The 23740-nt window shown below is 43.7% G+C and overlaps 2 protein-coding genes across 3 annotated transcripts in view; both read left to right on the plus strand.

The window, feature by feature from the left end:
• Nucleotides 1–3335: 3335 nt before the first annotated feature.
• Nucleotides 3336–10019, plus strand: lgals3a (lectin, galactoside binding soluble 3a). 2 transcript variants are annotated; one of them, XM_084144421.1, is made up of 6 exons: nucleotides 3336–3364; nucleotides 3808–3822; nucleotides 3941–4684; nucleotides 5174–5262; nucleotides 8011–8185; nucleotides 8723–10019. In XM_084144421.1, exons 2-6 carry the CDS (start codon nucleotides 3811–3813, stop codon nucleotides 8876–8878), a joined length of 1176 nt encoding a protein of 391 aa, XP_084000547.1. In that variant the 5' UTR covers nucleotides 3336–3364; nucleotides 3808–3810; the 3' UTR covers nucleotides 8879–10019. The 2 variants fall into 2 exon arrangements, with proteins under 2 accessions (XP_084000547.1, XP_084000546.1); XM_084144420.1 differs by having other exon boundaries at nucleotides 3343–3450.
• A 1570-nt stretch (nucleotides 10020–11589) lies between these two features.
• The window catches only part of LOC311102936 (deubiquitinase DESI2-like), a 30690-nt gene continuing 18539 nt past the window's right edge, over nucleotides 11590–23740 (plus strand). The window contains exons 1-3 of the mRNA XM_084144428.1: nucleotides 11590–11741; nucleotides 12777–12913; nucleotides 13248–13343. Coding sequence (XP_084000554.1) covers nucleotides 11675–11741; nucleotides 12777–12913; nucleotides 13248–13343 — 300 coding nt within the window. The 5' untranslated portion in view covers nucleotides 11590–11674. The remainder of the gene's footprint in view (nucleotides 11742–12776; nucleotides 12914–13247; nucleotides 13344–23740) is intronic.

Genomic DNA, 23740 nt, shown 5'->3' on the forward strand with positions numbered 1-23740 from the left:
TGTCATCTGCAGATTTGATGATTGAGTTGGAGGTGTGCTTGGCCACGCAGTCATGGGTGAACAGGGAGTACAGGAGGGGGCTGAGCACGCACCCTTGTGGGGCCCCAGTGTTGAGGATCAGCGAAGTGGAGATGTTGTTTCCTACCTTCACCACCTTGGGGGCGGCCCGTCAGGAAGTCCAGGACCCAGTTGCACAGGGCGGGGTTCAGACCCAGGGCCTCGATCTTAATGATGAGCTTGGAGGTTTTCAATGGATTCACTAAATCGGGCGTACATAATCTCAGAAAATGTAGGCTACTTCTACCAGATACAAAGGGGGAATTAAAAACAGTAGCCAAAATTTCCCACATCGACATTTGGAAAAAAGTCCATTCTTAATTTCCACCACCAACCGGTTCAAGCTCCAAGCTCCATCTCCGCTTCCGCCATTTTGACCACCTGACCTAAAAAATTTCAGAACAGTATGTTGTTGTTGTTGTTGTTGTTGTTGTTCTTCCTCTTCTTTAATTTTGTATTGGCGGATCGCAACCAACTGAAAGGTGCGTACAGCACCACCTACTGTACTGGAGTGAGGCAGTCATCTATTTACCTAATCTAGCCCTGTTCTGGAGTGTGAATACATTACACTTTGTGACACAAAAGGGAAGGGAAAAAGGACGGAGAAAAGGGAAGAAAAATTGCCCTACCAACTAACCCTACACCCATTAAAACCTCACCACTATACCAACTAACCCTACGCCCATTAAAACCTCACCACTATACCAACTAACCCTACACCCATTAAAACCTCACCACTATACCAACTAACCCTACACCCATTAAAACCTCACCACTATACCAACTAACCCTACACCCATTTAAACCTCACCACTATACCAACTAACCCTACACCCATTAAAACCTCACCACTATACCAACTAACCCTGGTTCGGGCTAGACCCCTTGGTTCCAGTGAAGGGAAATCTTAACGCTACATTCTAGACAATTCTGTGCTTCCAACTTTGTAGCAACAGTTTGGGAAAGGCCCTTTCCTGTTTCAGCATGACAATGCTACCATGCACAAAGTTCAGCCAGGCCTAACCGCCCAACATCAGTGCCCGACCTCACTAATGCTCTTGTGGCTGAATGGAAGCAAGTCCCCCGCAGCAATGTTCCAACATCTAGTGGAAAGCCTTCCCAGAAGAGTGGAGGTTGTTATAGCAGCAAAGTGGAGACCAACATGATTTTGGAATTAGATGTTCGACGAGCAGGTGTCCACATACTTTTGGCCATGAAGTGATTGTGATAAAGTGAAAATCTGAGGGTCGCACCCGACCCTAACCCGCGAATATAGAACATGCCTGTAGGCTTCAGTAAGAGACTGCTGAAGGATTTTTTGACAGGGGGTTCAGGAATTTTTTTGCCTGATACGTTTCTGCTTATAATTTCTGACATTTTGGTAGGGTATTTGTTAGTCAACTTGTCTATAATTAGACACATGCAGTTTTTTTCTGCATTAAATGTTGCCCTTGAGGGCTAAATAAACCCTTGCTAACCAGAATAATGTCATAAATCAATAGAATGAACGCTTGAATCTAGTTGCCATGGTAAAGTTGGTTCTCTCTTTCCTCTTCCATCTCCGCTTCTTTCGCAGAGCAAAGACGTTTAGGGACCGGGGAGAAAATGCAATAGCAAAATAAAACGGGAAAGATTTTCTGTGCAAAATTTCCAAATGACATCAGTTCGACCGGTTGTAAGGAAATAGAAAGCTATGAAAACAACCCAATATGTTTCTGATAAGATTTCAGTTTGACTTGGATGCATATTTTATGTGGTTGAAATAATATCAGCTTTTATGACGTTGATAATGATAGCACCTCGACAGATGGTATCTAACTGTGCATTAGCATTCTCTCAAGAAGCTGAAAGAAAGAAATCATATTTCTCCACTCCTGTTCCCGAGTCAAAATGTAGCCAACATTTGGTGTATCATTTTACTGCAAGAAATACTTCATTCTGCAGGAGTTCATATTAAGGCTATGTGTGAGGTTATAGACCTACAGTCAGTGTCCAGATTTCAGTTTCCATTTAACCCATCTGAACAGTAGGAGGTAGTCTACAGTTCCCTTGATATGCCATATGCCTATTTGAAGTCCCCATCTTGTCTGTCGCATTTGTAGTGCCTTATAATCATCACACATAACAAAGCAGGTACTGCTATCATCCTCTTTAACCACTTTCCCAAACATTACTTTTCTGGACCTCCCTTCTTTTTATTTTCAACTCTCCATTTCGCAGCTTTTCTCTTATTGAATTAAACTCCGACATCGCCCCTTTAGCGTCCGTGGATCGATATAAATTGTACAATAATTATACATTTATGGATTTTCTAAGGTATTGTTTTCCCTTTATTCAACCTGCCCGCCACCCACCCGCCCTTCATCCACACAATATTTCATGACCCTAAACCCGCCCGCCCCGTCCTGAGTCAATCCGCACATCACTATGGAACGCTGTCATTCAACACACCTTGTTAACTCATCTGCAGTAAAGTCTCGTACACCCAAGTACTTCTCTGCAGCTGCCACCACAACATCTATTTTCTGTGATGTAGGTTCTATTTCTGCGGTACAGTTGATAACCATGGCTATGAACACACGTTATTCCTATCACTCTCTATTGGCCACGGCTTACGCACACCGACTGCGTCATTGCGTTTTGGGTACACCAGAAGTACATTCATTTCCAATGGAACGCTGCGTTTGCCTTCCAGCACTGCGTTGCGGGAGGCGGTTGCAGTGCGTTCTGTGTGGCGCATACGTTGGTTTTATCGAACGTATGCGTCAAACTGTATGCGTCAACGGGTTGACAGAAATGGTAGCAGAAGGTAAATGTTGAACTTTTGTTGCACACATATCTAGATGATGCTGCATACTATTTTGCGCAATGACGCAGTCGGTGTGTTCACCCTGGACCCATGTACCTCTACTAGCCTACTCTCTTCACAGCCTCAGCATACGACACCTTCTGTAGGCTACTACTCTTGATTTGGGCAAACTCGACCTGCCTTTCTCTCACGGACACTTCTTGATCTCCAGCACACAAAACAGTATCCTGCCCCACACAAATTGAAAGTCTTTCTTTGGCATATTTTCGCATCATGTCACACTGTACCAGTTGAGTTTTACTCATAGAAAGTTGAGGGATAAAAGGTAGATATACTTATTGTATTTATTTTTACTCCGCGGTAATCTTCAACTGCCGACTGGTTTCAATTCAAGAAAATGCATATGACTCTGGAACGCACCCATTCGGTTCCGCCCAATGTTTACGTCATATTCTAGGCGTGTGCAGAGTGCAGACTGCACTTCATTTCAGGAGTTTGGTACAGTATTTATAATCTCTCAACTGGGAACATTGTTATTGTATTTAACTTTAGAATTTGTTGAAAGACGTCCCTCTTTTGTCGAGGTAACGTTGAACAACCTAGCTACCATACTTTTAAACCATGTCTTGATTGTACTTTGATCGTTTGAACATCATAAATATGTCTAATCAGCTAGCTAGCAAACTAGCTAGCTAGCTAGCTAATGTTTGCTAGCTATTTAGCTACGTAACTGTACATCAAGCCACTAGCCACACAGCTAGCTTCTAGCTTTCTGCATGTGTACAACACTAACCAGCCTGTAATCCAGTTAAATAAAAAGCTTATAGCTAGGTAGCTTGTGATAGCTAGCTAGCTAACTACTTCAGACTGTTATAAGTCAAGTGATAGGTCTGAAGCTTACCATAGCCTAACAACTTTATTTTCCCCCCGTTACCTTTCAGGACATGGATTTCTCGGTGAGTTAGTAATTTTTTATCAATCAAGTTTATCATCAATGTATACCTTATTTAAGCTGGTTAATGTGTTGGTGAAGATCATGGTACCAATGAATCTCCCTGTTTTTCTGGCATGCAGCTGGCAGATGCCATAGCGGACAATGTCCCGGGCCAAGCTGAGAAAGCGAGTAACCCCAACCCAGCCGCCCCGCCGCCCACTAACCCAGGATGGCCTGGTGCAGCTCCTGGAGCCCCAACACAGCCCTCTGCTCCTGGGGGATTCCCTGGGGGCCCACAGTCTGGTCCAGGGGCCCCGGGGCAGTTCCCTGGAAGCCAAGGACCGTTCTCCTCTGGTCCTGGAGCACCAGGGCAGTATCCTGGAGCTCCCTCTGCCCCTGGTGGGTTCCCGCCTGGACCAGGGGTACCGGGACAATACCCAGCCGGGCCCGGAGCACCTGGGCAGTACCCAGCAGGACCCGGAGCACCTGGACAATACCCAGCAGGACCCGGAGCACCTGGACAGTTCCCTGGGCAGTTCCCCCCTGGTGGAGCCCCCGGTAATTTCCCTGGAGGCCCCATGCAGTACCCATCTGAACCCTTCCAGACTAGCCCTGGAGCACCCCCAGGACCCTACCCCAACGTGGCTTACCCAGGAGCCCAGCCTGGTGGGGGGATGTATGGGCCTGGAGGTCCAGGAGCTGCCTTCCCCCCTGCAGGAGGCACATTCCCTGGGTTCCCTGGCGGGGCCTTCCCCCCAATCCCCCCTGGATCATGGAGTGCTGGGGGTGGTGGAGTTTTCCCTCCCCAGCCCGGCCACCCTGGATCTTTTGGTCCTGGTCCCATGGGACCATACGGGGGACCAGCCGCTCCAGGAGTCATGTTGGTGAGTAAATGCATGATTTTAAAACACAACACGTTGCTGCTTGCTTGCTTCCTGGTGCACTTCTGTCCTAGTCTTCCCTGCAGCATCTCTGTACACGTGGTGTGGCTCTTTGGGGGGGGGGGTTTCTAGCCTCGTCTGACCATCCTGATCTCACGAGCTTACATTGAATGCAGTGATCAATATGGTGGATCAGGCTAGGGAGGTGCTGCAGGGCTGTAAAAATGGTGCTGATCTTCCAGAAACTGCAATAGCATTATATTGGCCTGAGGGGTACGTTTTAGTGTCGCTACTGACCACTCTGGACGTGGTAACTAATAATAATAATAATTGATTGGATTTATACGGTGCTTTTCCAGTGCAGTAATTGGGGTGAAGTACTGTGGTATCTCTAAATGTGCACTTTTACATTAGAGATGTTGATAAGACACAAGTTTAGACCTGTTATTGTATTATTCCTGATCTGATGATGAAATGTAACGTCTGTTTCAGCCGGTGCCGTACGAACTGCCTCTCCATGCTGGCATCATGCCCAGGCTGTTGATCACCATAGTAGGGGAACCCATCGCTGGAGGAGACCGGTAGGTAGTCACACTTCTTCATTCATTTATCCATCCATCCATCCATCCATCCATTCATTCATTCATTTATCCATTCATTCATTTATCCATTCATTCATTCATTTATCCATCCATCCATTCATTTATCCATTAATTCGCCCATTCATTCATTTATCCATCCATCCATTCATTTATACATCCATCCATTCAAATCAAATCAAATCAAATTTTATTGGTCACATGCGCCGAATACAACAGGTGCAGACATTACAGTGAAATGCTTACTTACAGCCCTTAACCAACAGTGCATTTATTTTAAACAAAAAAAGTAAGAATAAAACAACAACAAAAAAAGTGTTGAGAAAAAAAGAGCAGAAGTAAAATCAAGTGACAGTAGGGAGGCTATATATACAGTAAAATAAAGTGACAGTAGGGAGGCTATATATACAGGGGGGTACCGTTGCAGAGTCAATGTGCGGGGGCACCGGCTAGTTGAGGTAGTTGAGGTAATATGTACATGTGGGTAGAGTTAAAGTGACTATGCATAAATACTTAACAGAGTAGCAGCAGCGTAAAAAGGATGGGGTGGGGGGGCAGTGCAAATAGTCCGGGTAGCCATGATTAGCTGTTCAGGAGTCTTATGGCTTGGGGGTAGAAGCTGTTGAGAAGTCTTTTGGACCTAGACTTCGCACTCCGGTACCGCTTGCCGTGCGGTAGCAGAGAGAACAGTCTATGACTAGGGTGGCTGGAGTCTTTGACAATTTTGAGGGCCTTCCTCTGACACCGCCTGGTATAGAGGTCCTGAATGGCAGGGAGCTTTGCCCCAGTGATGTACTGGGCCGTACGCACTACCCTCTGTAGTGCCTTGCGGTCAGAGGCCAAGCAGTTGCCATACCAGGCGGTGATGCAACCAGTCAGGATGCTCTCGATGGTGCAGCTGTAGAATTTTTTGAATTTTTTTCATTTATCCATTCATTCGCCCATCCATTCATTCACCCATTCATTCATATCCCTTATCTATAGTCAAAAGCATGGTCTTTATGTACACTACCGGTCAAAAGTTTTAGAACACCTACTCATTCAAGGGTTTTTCTTTATTTTTACTATTTTATACATTATAGAATAATAGTGCAGACATCAAAACTATGAAATAACACATATGGAATCATGTAGTAACCAAAAAAGTGTTAAACAAATCAAAATATATTTTATATTTAGATTCTTCAAATAGCCACCCTTTGCCTTGATGACAGCTTTGCACACTCTTGGCATTCTCTCAACCAGCTTCACCTGGAATGCTTTTCCAACAGTCTTAAAGGAGTTACCACATATGCTGAGCACTTGTTGGCTGCTTTTCCTTCACTCTGCCATCTGACTCATCCCAAACCATCTCAATTGGGTTGAGGTCGGGGGATTGTGGAGGCCAGGTCATCTGATGCAGCGCTCCATCACTCTCCTCCTTGGTAAAATAGCCCTTACACAGCCTGGAGGTGTAGTGGGTCATTGTCCTGTTGAAAAACAAATGATAGTCTCACTAAGCCCAAACCAGATGGGATAGCTTATCGCTGCAGAATGCTGTGGTAGCCATGCTGGTTAAGTGTGCCTTGAATTCTAAGTAAATCACAGACAGTGTCACCAGCAAAGCACCCCCACACCATAACACCTCCTCCTCCATGCTTTACGGTGGGAAATACACATGCGGAGATCATCCGTTCACCCACACCGCGTCTCACAAAGACACAGAGGTTGGAATCAAAAATCTTCAATTTGGACTCCAGACCAAAGGACACATTTCCACCAGTCTAATGTCCATTGCTCGTGTTTCTTGGACCAAGCAAGTCTCTTCTTCTTCTTAGTGTCCTTTAGTAGTGGTTTCTTTGCAGCAATTCGACCATGAAGGCCTGATTCACACAGTCTCCTCTGAACAGTTGATGTTGAGATGTCTGTTACTTGAACTCTGTGAAGCATTTATTTGGGCTGCAATTTCTCAGGCTGGTAATTCTAATGAACTGATCCTCTGCAGCAGAGGTAACTCTGGGTCTTCCTTTCCTGTGGCAGTCCTCATGAGAGCCAGTTTCATCATAGCGCTTGATGGTTTTTGCGACTGCACTTGAAGAAACTTTCTACGTTCGTGAAATTTTCCGTATTGACTGACCTTCATGTCTTAAAGTAATGATGGACTGTCGTTTCTCTTTGCTTATTTGAGCTGTTCTTGCCATAATATGGACTTGGTCTTTTACCAAATCGGGCTATCTTCTGTATACCACCCCTACCTTGTCACAACACAACTGATTGGCTCAAACGCATTAATAAGGAAAGAAATTCCACAAATTAACTTTTAAGAAGGCACACCTGTTAATTGAAATGCATTCCAGGTGACTACCTCATCAAGCTGGTTGAGAGAATGCCAAGAGTGTGCAAAGCTGTCATCAAGGCAAAGGGTGGCTATTTGAAGAATCTCAAATATATAAAATATATTTTAACACTTATTTTGGTTACTACATCATTCCATAGGTGTTATTTCATAGTTTTGATGTCTTCACTATTATTCTACAATGTAGAAAATAGTAAAAATAAAGAAAAACCCTTGAATGAGTAGGTGTTCTAAAACCTTTGACCGGTAGTGTATATCCATTCATAACCCTTATATATCCATTCATAACCCTTATATATCCATTCATAACCCTTATATATCCATTCATAACCCTTATCTAAGGTCTTTATGTATATTGGTGATGATAAATGAAACAAAGTTTGTTTTTATTTCAGGTTCCATGTTGATTTTCTAAAAGAGGAGGATGAGGAGGAGGATGAAGAGGTTGTGTTCCACCTCAACCCTCGTTTCTATGAACACCAGGTTGTCCGTAACTCCCACCTGGATGGTGGTTGGGGTCCAGAGGAGAGGGATGGAGGCTTTCCATTCGTTCAAGGACGACGTTTTGAGGTACAGTGTTGAGCAGGGTTGGGGTTCCCTGGTGTTTTGAGGTACAGTATTGAGCAGGGTTGGGGTCCCCTGGTGTTTTGAGGTACAGTATTGAGCAGGGTTGGGGTCCCCTGGTGTTTTGAGGTACAGTGTTGAGCAGGGTTGGGGTCCCCTGGTGTTTTTAGGTACAGTATTGAGCAGGGTTGGGGTCCCCTGGTGTTTTGAGGTACAGTATTGAGCAGGGTTGGGGTCCCCTGGTGTTTTTAGGTACAGTATTGAGCAGGGTTGGGGTCCCCTGGTATTGTGTAATATGTGGGTAGAGAATATCAGAACTAATGAAAAGAAATAGAGATATTACTTATAAAAATGATGTACTGTGACCTCAACTATAGATAATCAATTACCGGTACTGTAAATTATATTAATGACAATCTGTATTACCTTTTTCAGACAAAGATCAGTAACTATTAAAGATTGCACCTTTTTAAGCTCTTTATTATTATTATTATTTTTACACTATTTAGTTGCTGAGTTGTTGTTCTGACTGTCCCCCTGCAGCTGAAGATCCTAGTGGAAGAGGACTCATTTAAAGTAGCTGTGGATGGGAACCATTGTCTGGAGTATGAGCACAGAGCCGGAGGGTTTGAGGATGTCACCCTGCTACGTGTGGTGGGGGACGTCACTCTCTACAGCGTGGCCCCTAGCATGATCTAACACTCGAGAGAGAGAGAGAGATACCACGGTTTGAGAGTCCCAAATGGCACCCTATTCCCTATGTAGTGCACTACTTTTAGACCAGAGCCCATAAAGCACCCTATTCCCTATGTGGGCCCTGGTCAATAGTAGTGCACTACATAGGGAATAGGGTGCCATTTGGGACGTGGTACAGTTCACTTCACCTGACTGACACTGTGGCTAATGATCTGGATTGGGGAGTGCAGCTCATATACCTCTTTCCACACTATCGTGCTGACCCAAACCAAACTGTGCTATCTCGGATAGTTACTTTTCACATTGTCCTTTTCAGCGTGGTTCCAGCAACTATGGTGGATGGGTAACCAGGCCAGCTCAGTACAGCTTGGTTTGGCTCGGTTTAGCTCAGTAGTATGAAAAGCACTACACAGCATGTCCTATAGGCTAATAGGTAAATAGGTTGTCTTTTATTTTTCATAAACTGATCTAATTCTGGGCACAGTCAAATGACTGTGTCACGTGTCGTGGTGATAATCTATACAAATGAGGGCAAGGAACTAGGCCATGTAACAGTATCAGAGATGGAAATATTTGCTTTTTAACTGCAGTTCTAGGGAAAGTAACCATATTTATTCTGCATGAAATGTCTAGGGCAAAGAGGGCGTGTCCTTAGCATTTCACAATGCTGTCATGATGGCAGCAAAGTAGGCTGCATTTTGTTTGTATGTCTGTTTACTGTCTATAATTACAGATGAGCCTTTCAGCGTTACGATGCATGTTGTGTGTAACCAGTGGACTGAACAGCCGTGTGGCTTTTGCTTTGAACCACTTTATTTTATTGCAAGGCTGAATGGACTTAGACTAGAATACAGAGGGATTGAAGAGGGCCTCTGTGTACTGTAGGCTGGCCTAGTGTTCATTTAGCTAGATCTTGCTCATATGTCATAACAAATGTGTTTGACATTTTTCAGTATTAATCCTCCAGGTCTCGCTGACTCCAAGGTTCATATGTTATTAAGAAGTCAAGATCTACAGCAAAAAAATGAAATGTAACTAGTAGCTAAATCAATGTATAACTTTGTAGATGTTACCAAAGACTTAAGGATTATTTTCAAATGGAAATTTTTTGTCAATAAAGAATAAAGAGAGCGGATACATTTTATGACTGGTTATCTGTAGCTCAGCTGGTAGAGCACGGCGCTTGTAACGCCAAGGTAGTGGGTTCGATCCCCGGGACCACCCCATACACAAAAAAATAAATAAATGTATGCACGCATGACTGTAAGTCGCTTTGGATAAAAGCGTCTGCTAAATGGCATATTATTATTATTAATTATTATTATTATCAATGGTTTGTTCTACGGCAGTGGTTCTCAGCAGTCACACATTGCTCTGCCCAAAGTACCTGCTCACGTGCAACTGCCTGATTGGCTGTAGGGTGACGTTGCCCCTGCCTAGACGCTGATCCTGGGTCCGTCTGCATTTTGACCCACTGATGGATTATGGGGGCGGGGAAGCTGATCCTGGATTAGGGGGGCGGGGAAGCTGATCCTGGATTAGGGGGGTGGGGAAGCTGATCCTGGATTAGGGGGGTGGGGAAGCTGATCCTGGATTAGGGGGGCGGGGAAGCTGATCCTGGATTAGGGGGGCGGGGAAGCTGATCCTGGATTAGGGGGGAGGGGAAGCTGATCCTGGATTAGGGGGCGGGGAAGCTGATCCTGGATTAGGGGGGCGGGGAAGCTGATCCTGGATTAGGGGGGCGGGGAAGCTGATCCTGGATTAGGGGGGCGGGGAAGCTGATCCTGGATTAGGGGGGCGGGGAAGCTGATCCTGGATTAGGGGGGCGGGGAAGCTGATCCTGGATTAGGGGGGCGGGGAAGCTGATCCTGGATTAGGGGGGCGGGGAAGCTGATCCTGGATTAGGGGGGCGGGGAAGCTGATCCTGGATTAGGGGGGCGGGGAAGCTGATCCTGGATTAGGGGGGCGGGGAAGCTGATCCTGGATTAGGGGGGCGGGGAAGCTGATCCTGGATTAGGGGGGCGGGGAAGCTGATCCTGGATTAGGGGGGTGGGGAAGCTGATCCTGGATTAGGGGGGTGGGGAAGCTGATCCTGGATTAGGGGGGTGGGGAAGCTGATCCTGGATTAGGGGGGCGGGGAAGCTGATCCTGGATATGTACCAAGGGGAAACTTCACCCCCAGAGCGCTGATCATTATGCCTGCCGATATGTTCTTATGAGCATTTATTAATAAGCAATACCCCCCTGTGGATAGGCCATGGGTGTAATCATTAGTCCAAGACGTTTTGCAATGGAAATCGTTAAACTCCAAATGGAAAACGTTTTGCAATGAAAACGAGAGTTTCTATTGGACAAATTCAGGTAGGTCCCTCCCCGTTTTGTCCATTTTTGGTTCTGCTTGGTTCCTAGTGAATACACCCCGGGGGGGGGGGGGGTACGGGGTACTAAGTACCCCAGGTTGAGAACCACTGGTTTGCAGAAGCTGTTTTTCATTTTCTTAGGAGTGGTGGCTACATAACTCACTTGTAAGCTTCACTCGCATTGCACTTTTGGAAACCTCTTGTTGCCTATTTGCAGTTGAACGATATAAACATTTCTGGGTGGTTCAGTCGAAGGTCATGATGAGTAGAGCAGTAGATTGAGGAACATTCTGGGAAGTGGAGTCGTAGTCCATCAGAGGGCAGCAAACGGCAGGAGGAGGCAGGCAGCAGAGACAGAACTCCTGCATGAGTTCACCTTCACATTTATACACTACCCCCAAAAACAGCTATTTAGCTTGTCCTCCGGATTACTTACACCATGAACGGGTCAGCAAAGTATACTGCGCCTACCGTGCTGGATATACAGTTGAAAAGAGGACCACAAGGTAAGAAAATAGCTTTCAGTCCAACTCCCGAAAGCTAGCTAGCTTGCAAACTAATGGCCTGGCTAGCAAGATGGCTAGTTAGCTAACTGTTGCCGATAAGCTGTTGCTAGCTAGCTCCGCTGGCTGTCTTTATTCAACTATTGCCAACTTGGTAGCTAATCTGGTTATTGCAAATAGGCTCCAACTTGAACGCCACTGATATTTGAATTTTCCACCTCTAGTTACTGAGCCAAATGAGAATCGAGCTAGCAACTAGCTAGCTAACTGATAGCCACTACTCATTCATTTTGTCGCAATAGCATTTCTCAGCTAATCAGAAGTGACAATCAAATCAGATCCCTGTAAAATAGTGTTAGCTACTACTCCTACCAACAATATTTTAGTCAGATTTTAGTTGTCAAATCTGAAATGTGTGTGCTTGAAACTGCAAGTCTTTGTCTCAGAACCATTTGTTCTCTCAAGTTCTAGCTAGTCACTTCCAGTGAATACCCTTATGGTGATGTTGCCTCCATATCTCCCAAGAGTTGAGTTAAATTAGTTATTATGCAATGTTATTTTATGACATGACAAGAAGGCTGACTGCATGGAAGGGCATTATATTATATTATTGTACCTTGTCCCACATAGATAACAACATTTCTAATCAGCAGACTTCTCCTTCAGTCCACCTGTCTCCAACATATAATACTTGGCTGCACTACCATAGTTACATAGCCTTCCCCATAGAATTAGAACACTTTATATTTCTCTATGGCCTTTCCCTCTTTGAAAATCCAGACAGTAAATCCGTAGGTTGTTTCACTTTCACTTGCTGTACCTTCTCTCTGCCTCTCGCTTTACTCTCTCTTTCTCCCCCTACCCTCTCTCGCTCACTGCCCCTCTCTCCCCCCTCCCCCTCCCCTCTCTCTCTATCTCACACTGCCCCCCTCCCCCTCCGTACTACTATGGCTGACCCTGTAAAACAACACATTTCACTGCACCTATCCGGTGTATGTGACAATAAAACCTCTCTCCCCCTCCCTCCCTCCCTTCCAGGTCTGGGGTTTAACATAGTAGGAGGTCTGGATCAGCAGTATGTCCTGAATGACAGTGGGATCTACGTGGCTAAAATCAAAGAGAATGGAGCGGCAGCGCTGGATGGAAGATTACAAGAGGGAGACAAGATATTGACGGTAAAGATAAAGATGGACTTTCCAATTTTTTTGAGTTTGGGAAGCAGGTAACCTCGTCCCCACTAGCTCAATTGCTAGAGAACCGACAGGTGGACTAGATTGGGGAGCAGAGGGGTAAGAAGGGGGAATGTGATGTTTGAATCGATAAATCAATCAAATAGTCTATCTGGGAAATGTGTGTTATGCTTGAGGTTTTGGCCATCTACTGCAGAAGACCCCAGCCTTCTCTCTGGAAGGGAGATCCTAAATTCACTTCTCATGGTACTGTCCACTTTAGACCTAGTACATGATCATACGACATTGCTATGTATTAAGCTCTGTTTGTGTTATGTAGATAAATGGCCAAAAGCTGGAGAACCTGTCACACAGTGCTGCAGTGGAGCTCTTCAGATCAGCAGGAGAGGACGTGCAGCTTCGCGTGCAGCAGAGGGTGAGTGGGACGTCCACAGGCTCTTCTCACTCATCTGGGCCTTCTCAATCAACCAACATCTTAGGCAGGGTGGCGGTCCGTGTTCATTAGGGAAATTCTTTAGCAAAGCGTTTTGCAACTGAAAACAAAAAAATGAGCATTTTCAGATAGTACCTACCTTCCCGTTTCACATTTCATGCCTATTGTACACGCTCGGATATGTTGTAACATGTTGTTTTGTTGCCACTGATGAAGTGTCTCTCTGTCCCAACAGCCCACCATAGCTATGAATGGTCCCACCAGCTCCGGGCCTGACGGGGACTCTTCTGTCTCCTCCTTGGGAATACTGGTGGCTGTCCTGGGAGCTGCTGCAGCCATTACCTTCCTCTACATGCGCTTCCAGCCACAACTGAGGAGGCACTTTTAAACCTATGTAACTTTCTCCTCAAGGCATTTTTAAGAGCAAAACCTGGGACTGAAAACTTTGCTGAAGGCCAACCTTTTTATTTTATTTTTATTTTTTTGTTGGGGGGGGGGGGGCATTATCGTAGTTGCTTAACCCAAATGCTAAACTTTACTTTCTTGCCACAGGGATAACACCAATGAGCTAACTTTGTAATTGTAAAAAAAAAAAACATTAAATGAAAGGTGTGCGTATGGCATTCCCACTGCTGGGCTGAGCTGTGCTCCTCAGACAGAAGGACAGAAAGCGTGTTTATCCCAAAGATATCGTTGTCTGTCAGGATAGAGATTTATGTGTAGAGTTTCTAGGCAGAGGTTGAGCCTGACTCACTCAAGGGGCCTGCCTGCTCCCCAGTTTCCTGTTCTCACAGGGTGTTATTGGAAACTGAAAGGCCATGTTGTGTTCAGTCACTCAGAGTAGCCTTTGTAACTGAATTTGCTGATCCGTTGTTGGGGGAGGCAGTAGGCTATGAGAACTCACTGGCACACTGTATTTTGATTTGGCTAGTCCGTCTGTACAGATGCATATAAGCTATGTTTTGTTTTCATATTTCTTATGTTTGTTTAGTCCCCCCCTGTGGTAAAACCATCTCTATAACTGTACCAGAATCATCCCAGGTACAGTAGCTGTATATATGTGTGAAGGTAACATTTGGTCTCGTGGGGTTAAAGGTTGGGAGGTGGTTCAGACTAGTCACGCTGAGACACATGGTGGACGTTCGATAATAGTTCGATCAGGTGATGATGCGCTGTGAACGTAGTGGCCTGGTTCCAGATCTGTTCGTGCTCTCTCCATCGATGTCCCTGTCAAGCCAAACCGTTTGGCGTGACAAGGAGTTGCCGTGACGGCACAAACCGACTGGCACCAGACCACTGTAAATCGGGCATCTCTTTAGAATGTGTGGCGATGACGGTTCACTGTCATGTTGTAAAGTATGAGAGATATGTTTATATCTGTATGGAGTATGTCACTAATGTAAATGTTTCCGGGTTCACATTGAGGCTGGGGTTATTGTTAATGTAATGAACATATTATTTTCTGTTAATCTAATCCAGGCGTGTGCATCACTTACATGGCAGTAAGCTAAATGTTTTACGGAAAGGGAAATCTATTGCTTAATCTACTTAGTTTGTTTGCAAAGAAAAACAAAATGATGGGACTTTCAAACAAATGTGACTTCAATCGGACAGTTTGATGCTGTTTAGTGTAAAGCCATGTGGAGCCATTCAGTGTATCCTAATAAAGGCCCGATGCTGCCACCTAGTGAATGTTTAGCATTCCTGCAGCTCATCCAATCACTGTAAAAGAGGGGTGGGACTAAATAGGTGTCAAAGGGGTGCATATAAATCCTTATTTTGCCATAGGGAGCGTCCCAAATGGCACCCTATTCCCTATGTAGTGCACTATTTTTGACCAGAGCCCTATGCAGGGAAACAGGGTGCTACATGGGACTCAGTCGTGGTTGATGTTTAGCATTACATTCCATATTATCTGTCTCTGATTTGACTTTTGTATTATCTGTATATAGGTGTGTGTCGTCACCCTGCCGCTACTTGTATGAAGTAAAACAAGTACATATATTATCCTACGAATGCAAATAAAGAAGAGAGATCGGGACAGTAGCACTTAAAGTAAAGTGTGTTTGATGATGTTCGGGCACCTGTTAAATTCACGTTGAATTTGCGTGCACTAGCATGAATCACTTGTAATGTAAACTTAAAGACTGTTCAAGCGTCACCTTGGACACGAGCCTGGAGTCGGGACACCCAACTGGGTCCTAGCCAGCCGCTGAGTTGGAGCCAATGATATACAGTGAGGGAAAAAAGTATTTGATCCCCTGCTGATTTTGTACGTTTGCCCACTGACAAAGAAATTATCAGTCTATAATTTTTATGGTAGGTTTATTTGAACAGTGAGAGACAGAATAACAACAAAAAAATCCAGAAAAACGCATGTCAAAAATGTTATAAATTGATTTGCACTTTAATGAGGGAAATAAGTATTTGACCCCCTCTCAATCAGAAAGATTTCTGGCTCCCAGATGTATTTTATACAGGTAACGAGTTGAGATTATCAGCACACTCTTAAAGGGAGTGCTCCTAATCTCAGTTTGTTACCTGTATAAAAGACACCTGTCCACAGAAACAATCAATCAATCAGATTCCAAACTCTCCACCATGGCCAAGACCAAAGAGCTCTCCAAGGATGTCAAGGACAAGATTGTAGACCTACACAAGGCTGGAATGGGCTACAAGACCATCGCCAAGCAGCTTGGTGAGAAGGTGACAACAGTTGGTGCGATTATTCGCAAATGGAAGAAACACAAAAGAACTGTCAATCTCCCTCGGCCTGGGGCTCCATGCAACATCTCACCTTGTGGAGTTGCAATGATCATGAAAACGGTGAGGAATCAGCCCAGAACTACACGGGAGGATCTTGTCAATGATCTCAAGGCAGCTGGGACCATAGTCACCAAGAAAACAATTGGTAACACACTACGCCGTGAAGGACTGAAATACTGCAGCGCCCGCAAGGTCCCCCTGCTCAAGAAAGCACATATACAGGCCCATCTGAAGTTTGCCAATGAACATCTGAATGATTCAGAGGAGAACTGGGTGAAAGTGTTGTGGTCAGATGAGACCAAAATCGAGGTCTTTGGCATCAACTCAACTCGCCGTGTTTGGAGGAGGAGGAATGCTGCCTATGACCCCAAGAACACCATCCCCACCCTCAAACATGGAGGTGGAAACATTATGCTTTGGGGGTGTTTTTCTGCTAAGGGGACAGGACAACTTCACCGCATCAAAGGGACGATGGACGGGGCCATGTACCGTCAAATCTTGGGTGAGAACCTCCTTCCCTCAGCCAGGGCATTGAAAATGGGTCGTGGATGGGCATTCCAGCATGACAATGACCCAAAACACACGGCCAAGGCAACAAAGGAGTGGCTCAAGAAGAAGCACATTAAGATCTTGGAGTGGCCTAGCCAGTGTCCAGACCTTAATCCCATAGAATATCTGTGGAGGGAGCTGAAGGTTCGAGTTGCCAAACGTCAGCCTCGAAACCTTAATGACTTGGACAAGATCTGCAAAGAGGAGTGGGACAAAATCCCTCCTGAGATGTGTGCAAACCTGGTGGCCAACTACAAGAAACATCTGAACTCTGTGATTGCCAACAAGGGTTTTGCCACCAAGTACTAAGTCATGTTTTGGAGAGGGGTCAAATACTTATTTCCCTCATTAAAATGCAAATCAATTTATAACATTTTTGACATGCGTTTTTCTGGATTTTTTTTGTTGTTATTCTGTCTCTCACTGTTCAAATAAACCTACCATTAAAATTATAGACTGATCATGTCTTTGTCAGTGGGCAAACGTACAAAATTAGCAGGGGATCAAATACTTTTTTCCCTCACTGTATATATATATAGGCTATATAAACATACTGAGTATAGGCCTATGGTTGGAGCGCTGACCCAGGCGATCCCTTCACTTGAGTATATAATATCACCTCACAAAACTGCTTGTCTGTTTCAAATGGCATTGATGATAAATTGCTGTGGAGTTATAGCCTAGCTGGGTTGCCACTTCTCTACACACGAAAATAGATTAAATGTCAACAACAAAAAAAGCTGACCTATTCATGGTCTGGTATGTTTATTCTGTTTCAATATCAATATTTGCAACTTAAAGCCATTTCCACCGCCATTTCTCACATAATTAATTCTACAGACACAAAAAGATCCAACCGTCTGTCGACATTTCCTGTTTTCATAAACCCTGTCGTGACTTTTTTTTTTTAATGCGTCAGGTAATTCATCCACATTAAATGGTTGTATGGAAACCTGGTTACTGTAGAGATTACAGTAATTCGGAGTACAGTCATTCCAACTCAGTCCTGTTTTCAGTGCACTAGTCTGGCTCTGAGTAGGTCAACAGTATCTCTTCTGCTCCACAGTAAGTTCACCGATCCAGTTCAATACTGTACAAATTCATTGCAAGGTTTCATTTAATCAAAAGCTGAACTATACTAGACCAAATTGGTGGTGGACACATTGGTCTAGTTTGGTATAGTGTATGTCAAGTTATTATACGTTTGTACCAGATATTTTCAAGACCAGGTTGAATTGGACCAGGCTTAAGGTGAATGCCATCAGGTAGAAGTGAGGCATCAATGCGCTGCTAATGTACAGTTAACTGAATAAATAAAGGAAACGCTTGAGTAAATAAGGGACACAAAGTATATTGAAAGCAGGTGCTTCCACACATGTGTGGTTCCTGAGTTAATTAAGCAATTAACATCCCATCGTGCTTAGGGTCATCTATAAAAATGGCTGTTAGATTAATTTGGATTTTAAGAATAATGACTAAAGGATTTCACCCCAAATACAGTATAAATGTTAGAATTATCATGTAGTGTCAACCCACTAACAGAGGGGGCGGTACTAAACATTCAAGGGTGAAACTGTTTAGAAAAGCCACCTAAAGGTGGGAGGAGTCAAGTTCAGAAGGTATAAAGTCGTATGTTTGTGTTTTTGGCGTCAGAGCTCTCCATGAATAAATATACAGATAATACTTGTGGGTTGTGGACCTTGAATAATTGATGATTAAAACCAGAGCCTTACAACCTCTGGTAATGATTCAAGCTTAGGTTGAATTAGAGATAGAAATTCACATGACAGATTGGTCCTTCGAGCCGGATCTTAAATACGTCTTTATCGTTCTAAGGACACCGAATCCGTGCACGGCCGGGTGATTGCATCCGTGGAGAATAGTCCTGGCCTTCGACGTTAAGGTTATAAACAGGCCGGTGATTACTCTTATGAACGATAAAGACGTTAACGAGTTTGAAAAAGCATTTAAATCCAAACTGCAAGGAAAAGGTCAGTAATTGTTATTCATGGATTTTGGTGAAATGATTTGAACTTGTATAAGAATAGGAATTCTTGTAAAGGGCAGACAATAGTTACCAAAATCTCAAAGGAGGTAATAATTATTACGACTGGGGAGGGTCCGAAAATGACCCTAAGTAAATAGCTATTACAAAAATAAACTAGTCCGAAATGACATGGGGTGAATGGCCATCACCAATGTAAACTAGTTAATATTGTCATTGTACGGGATGCAGTGTAACAGTATAAACAGGGAGATAATTATCATCGTGTGAGATAGATGAGTCGGGAGTAACGTATACGACTGGGGATTTGCTAGAACTTTGCAAATAAGTTTAGCAAATGATTGTATAAGGTCGTATATGTGTGAGACTTAATCCATCGGAATATGTGATAATTGTTTCAAGGAAGGAGCTAAAAATAAGTCGCGTGAGAAAAAATGGTTAACTGACTCTTTTCATGAAACCGGAGTTTTAAATAAAAACTCTGGGTTAGGGGTTAAATAATTTTAAATGGTTAATTACAAAAGCAGATCATACATTGGCTCTAGAGGCGCACTAAAATATTAGCTCCTACGAAAATAATTCGGGATTGAATTATTACAAAAAGGGGGGGGGGGGTTTCTTATTTTTCCACCATGGGAAATAAATCTTCTAAAGAGGTCCGAGAATTAACGGGGGATGAAAGATATATGTTAGGAAGAGATCGAAGAAATATGTTTTATGGATCCATTTGGGAGAAGAGGTATGAATTTATTGGGCATCTCGAAGTAAAAAAGTTAGAAGTTATATGATTAGGCAGATGCATGTGAAACGGATTTGAAAAAACAGCGAAAGGAGGGGCTAGAGACAGCGAGTGTTTTTTTAAGCGCGAAAGTGCTTTAACGGTAACAAAGGAATATTTAACCATCGTGACTGCAGGGGTAAAGAAAAGGAATAGGACAGTCAATTTTTTGGTTCAACCGGTAACATGTTTGAAAAAATGATTTGTGTCAATTAAGAATTGGCTAAAAACACCACAAAGCGATTATTTGAGAGGTACCTATAAAATTCCAACGATGCATATGTATGAACTTTCGCACTCAAACGTAGACGTACGCCATGAGTGAGAAAGTAGAGAATATTTACATTTGCATTTTTGGTCATTTGGCAGACGCTCTGGTCCGGAGCGACTTGCAGAACCAATAGAGGGTTGCATTGAACTATTATGTTGTGTTGGGCATTTGAATGGCATAAGGTGAAATATGTGTGTAGGAGGGAATTCAACGGCGGGTATGAATGATAACCGGATACTACTTAGTATTTGGTTGGTTAAATGCTGAATAAAAGATTTGAGGCGTGGTTATGGGGTAACTAGGAAGACGCACTTATTCAATAGGGAATGGGTGGAGAGAGAGATAGTTTTTACGTGTATTAAAAGTTGCATAAGATAGCTTTAGTAGTATTCTAGATAGGTCTATGAAAATATGTTACAAGTACGAATGACATTATGGAATATCATCCTTAAATGTATGCTTATCAACGATATCAAGTGTTTGTTTTATTGATTAGGGCCGAATCAGAGAGAACAGTTGAAGAAATTGGATGGCGAACTGAAGTAGCGATAGAGCTGTGAGGGTTGAGTTGAGGACAAAGGAGAATGATTTGTGGCTCTGGTTGGCGGGAAAAAGTGGAGGTCGGGAGACTTTACTGAGAGGAAGAGCTTTGATGAATTCAAATGGTTATTACTTTATTGTATAGGTTGAGTAACACCAGTGGTGGATGAAAATAAATGGTGGATTCTAAAAAATAATTTGGTTTCGTTATGTGAACAATGGGATATCATTTTTACTATTAGGATGATGGATTGAAAAAACATTGGTTATAAGTACACAGTTTAAGGAGGAGAGAATAAAATAAATGGAGAGAAGGCAACTGTTTAGGGTTGAAAAACAAGCAGGAGAAGATGAGACAACGAGCAGTTTTACAGAAGGAAATTACAGAACTCAGGGAGAGTAGAGAGGAAATACACAGTTTAAGGGGATGACCAGTACCCTTTGATAGCCTTGCCTAACCCAAGGGCTGGGGAGGAGCATGCACCAGAGACACTGGATGTATATAGGGCGTGGACACAGCGAGATGTAGTGGGAGCTATAGAGGGTGTAGTGCACCCTAAGACAGGAATAGAGGGGTTCAGGAGGGATTTGGAGAGTCTAGCGGCAAGCTTTAAGCTAAACACAGGGGAAATTGAGAGGGCAGTCAGAACCCTAGTTGGGAAAGATTGGGCAGCTGTTCGGGGGCAGTGGGTTGCAGGGGATGCCAATGGAGCAGTCCTACCATGGGCAAATGATGGGCAATATGCTGGGAAAATAACTGAGTTGTGTAATAATTTAAGGGAACATTACCATCGACATGCTGACTTCTCCAAAGTACATGAATGTAAACAGGAAGACAGTGGCATACCTGAGCCTCCCCAGGGACAGGGAAATGATACTCCGTACCATCAGCAGCTAAAAAAATAGCATTCCTTAGTGGAATGAGACCAGAAATAAGCAGGAATATTAAGAGGACTTTAGTGGGATGGGGAACTACTTCGTTAGCCGAGGTCAAGAGAGATGCAATCCATCATGAGCGGAATAGTAGACAGGATAGAGTAAGAAAAATAACATACGGGAGCTGAGTATTTAATGGCCACTAGGGGAAATAGCTGGTAGAGGTAGAACTCCAGAATAGAAGGGGAGAGAGATTTTCTTAGGGGGTGGATCAAATAATTGATAATGGATCATTTGAAATGAGATCACATGTAGCAGATTTAGAGTAATCAATTAAATAATCATTGTATACTCGAGGAATTTTGAGTGATTTTATGGATTAGTTATAAGGAATTAGATTGATACAAACATTATTCATGGGTTAGGACTGGGGATATCTGTATCATGTTTTGTGTGTACTACCATCTTTAGATTACGGATGGTAATTGAAGGTTAACAAAATGTATAACCAGGAGAAAGAGATGAGCTTATCTCATTGGAATGTTGCTAAGGGGAAGCAGTAGTGAAGTCAGGTCATAAAAGGGAGCTACCAAATTAAGTGGGGCCTGGCTATCTTTGATTGTTGTTTTTCAATTGGGTTTTTCAAATTTAAAAAAACAGACCCAGCATGATGTTTATAAAGGGTTGTTATGTTGAATTTAGGGGATTTTCAGCAGTTCATGGGTGGTGTTTACTATGCTGTAGGATGGAACGGTTGGTTGGGGATATTTGAACCTAAATTAATGGAATAAGCTGCAGTAATCAGAGGAATGTACAATCTAAGGCGAGACAACTGTTGCCTAGATCATTGATTTAGTAATAGGATCAGGTAGATAGGGACTAGAGAAAAAAAATAAATTAGATGAAGAATGATGAGCTTTTTGGTAAGGATAGACTGCTGTAAAGCTTGGGTACTCCATTATGTACTGCATACGGGTAAATTAAGTGATCTTATCTATGGGAAGGCAATGGCGGCCCATGGTAAAATCATTGGGAACTCTAGGGAGGCATACATATATCAGGGATGTTACCCAAATGGTAGAGAGTAAAGAGGGATATGACATTGGTCGTGATTTAAAGATGATGTTTTTTTTTTTGGTGGGCTATTAGAGAAAACTGGGTTAATCACGAACATAGAGGTTTTTATTCTTTGTTGCTAGGCAGAAGACTTAAGTGACCTAAATATGGACTTGTCATGTCCAACAATCAGTCTTCAGGTCAAGCCCGGGAGAGCCGGGGTAGAACAGAGGTTGAACTAAACATAAGTGTTTTTACAAGATAAGAGATTGATTGATTGGATTACTAATTGATTCTGAACTGAATGAAAGTCGAATTTAGCCGCCATAAAAGACAAAGGAAGTGGGAGGAGCAATAAAGAAGCAAAAGACAATCTCAAAAATGAAAGGCATGGCAATTGGTTGATAAATTACCTAAGGGAATGTTAGGTAGGTGGTAAATATTGACACATGAGCAGAACTATGTGTCAAGAGGGGGGAAGAGGCTAATTGTAGGATTAAATAATATACGAAGGAGAGGACAAAATACTTTTTAAAAAAAATTTTTTTTAGATACAGTCTAAAAAGAGAATGCAGTCAGAAATTGTTAGATTAATCTGAACATGTGTGAAGATAGTTTATTAACCACACCCGTATGTCAGAGGTTTTGTGCCCCACAGGTGAACTAAAGTAGAAGGTGACCCACTATCTAACCAGGTGACTGGTGAGCATCCAGTCACTAGAAGGAAAACTGGAAGCAGGCCTGTTGGGAAGGGCCCTATCAGGTTATGTTGGTCACCGCCTTGGCCATTAGAATAGCAGAGAGAGGAACCTGGGTCCATGTTACCCACTGCAAGAAGGTAAGACCACATACAAGCACCACTTAGCACACGCAGAGTTGGCGAGCAGAACTGGGCCACAGGGTCCAGGGGTCACCTCTGTCAACGAAGATCTCCTACCCAGACCTATCATCACTGTAGTGTGTTCCTAGGGTGTGAGTATGGGGTGGTACCGAGCAGAAGGACTCAAGACAGGAGAGGGTTGGCGGTTTTTGGGAATATGGGTGACCCTGAGCTGCATCATAGTCTCGGCAATAGTCTTGGTATGTCAAGATCCACCACCACCTCGCACCAATTACGCTATGGCCTTACCATTATTAACAAATAAAAGGGAAGCAACCCGACATACTGACCGTCAAGGACGAGTGATCTACAAAATAGGGGTCAGAGAAGGGTGGGGAGTAAGATTCAAAATTAGGATCAGGGATCTTATCGGGGCAGATAAGCAAGCAACGTGGGATTATAAAATCCCATTGTATTCATGTTCAGCTCCCTCGGCGGATTGTTCCTGGGCTCAGGTATTTAGACATACTGGGGGAAGGAGATATGAGACGGGGGGGGGGCTGGACGTCCAGATGGAGGATAAGAAGGTATAACGACATCCCCACGGAGATGGTAGTAACGATAGTAAAAGTCACTAAAGAGGACATGAGAAGAACTTACTGGGCTTGCGCGGACAAATGCGGATGGGATACTTGTCTAAGATTACATTTGATGGAGT

This window comes from Coregonus lavaretus, assembly GCF_964263955.1.
Source record: "Coregonus lavaretus genome assembly, chromosome: 27".
NCBI classification, from domain to species: Eukaryota; Metazoa; Chordata; class Actinopteri; order Salmoniformes; family Salmonidae; genus Coregonus; species Coregonus lavaretus.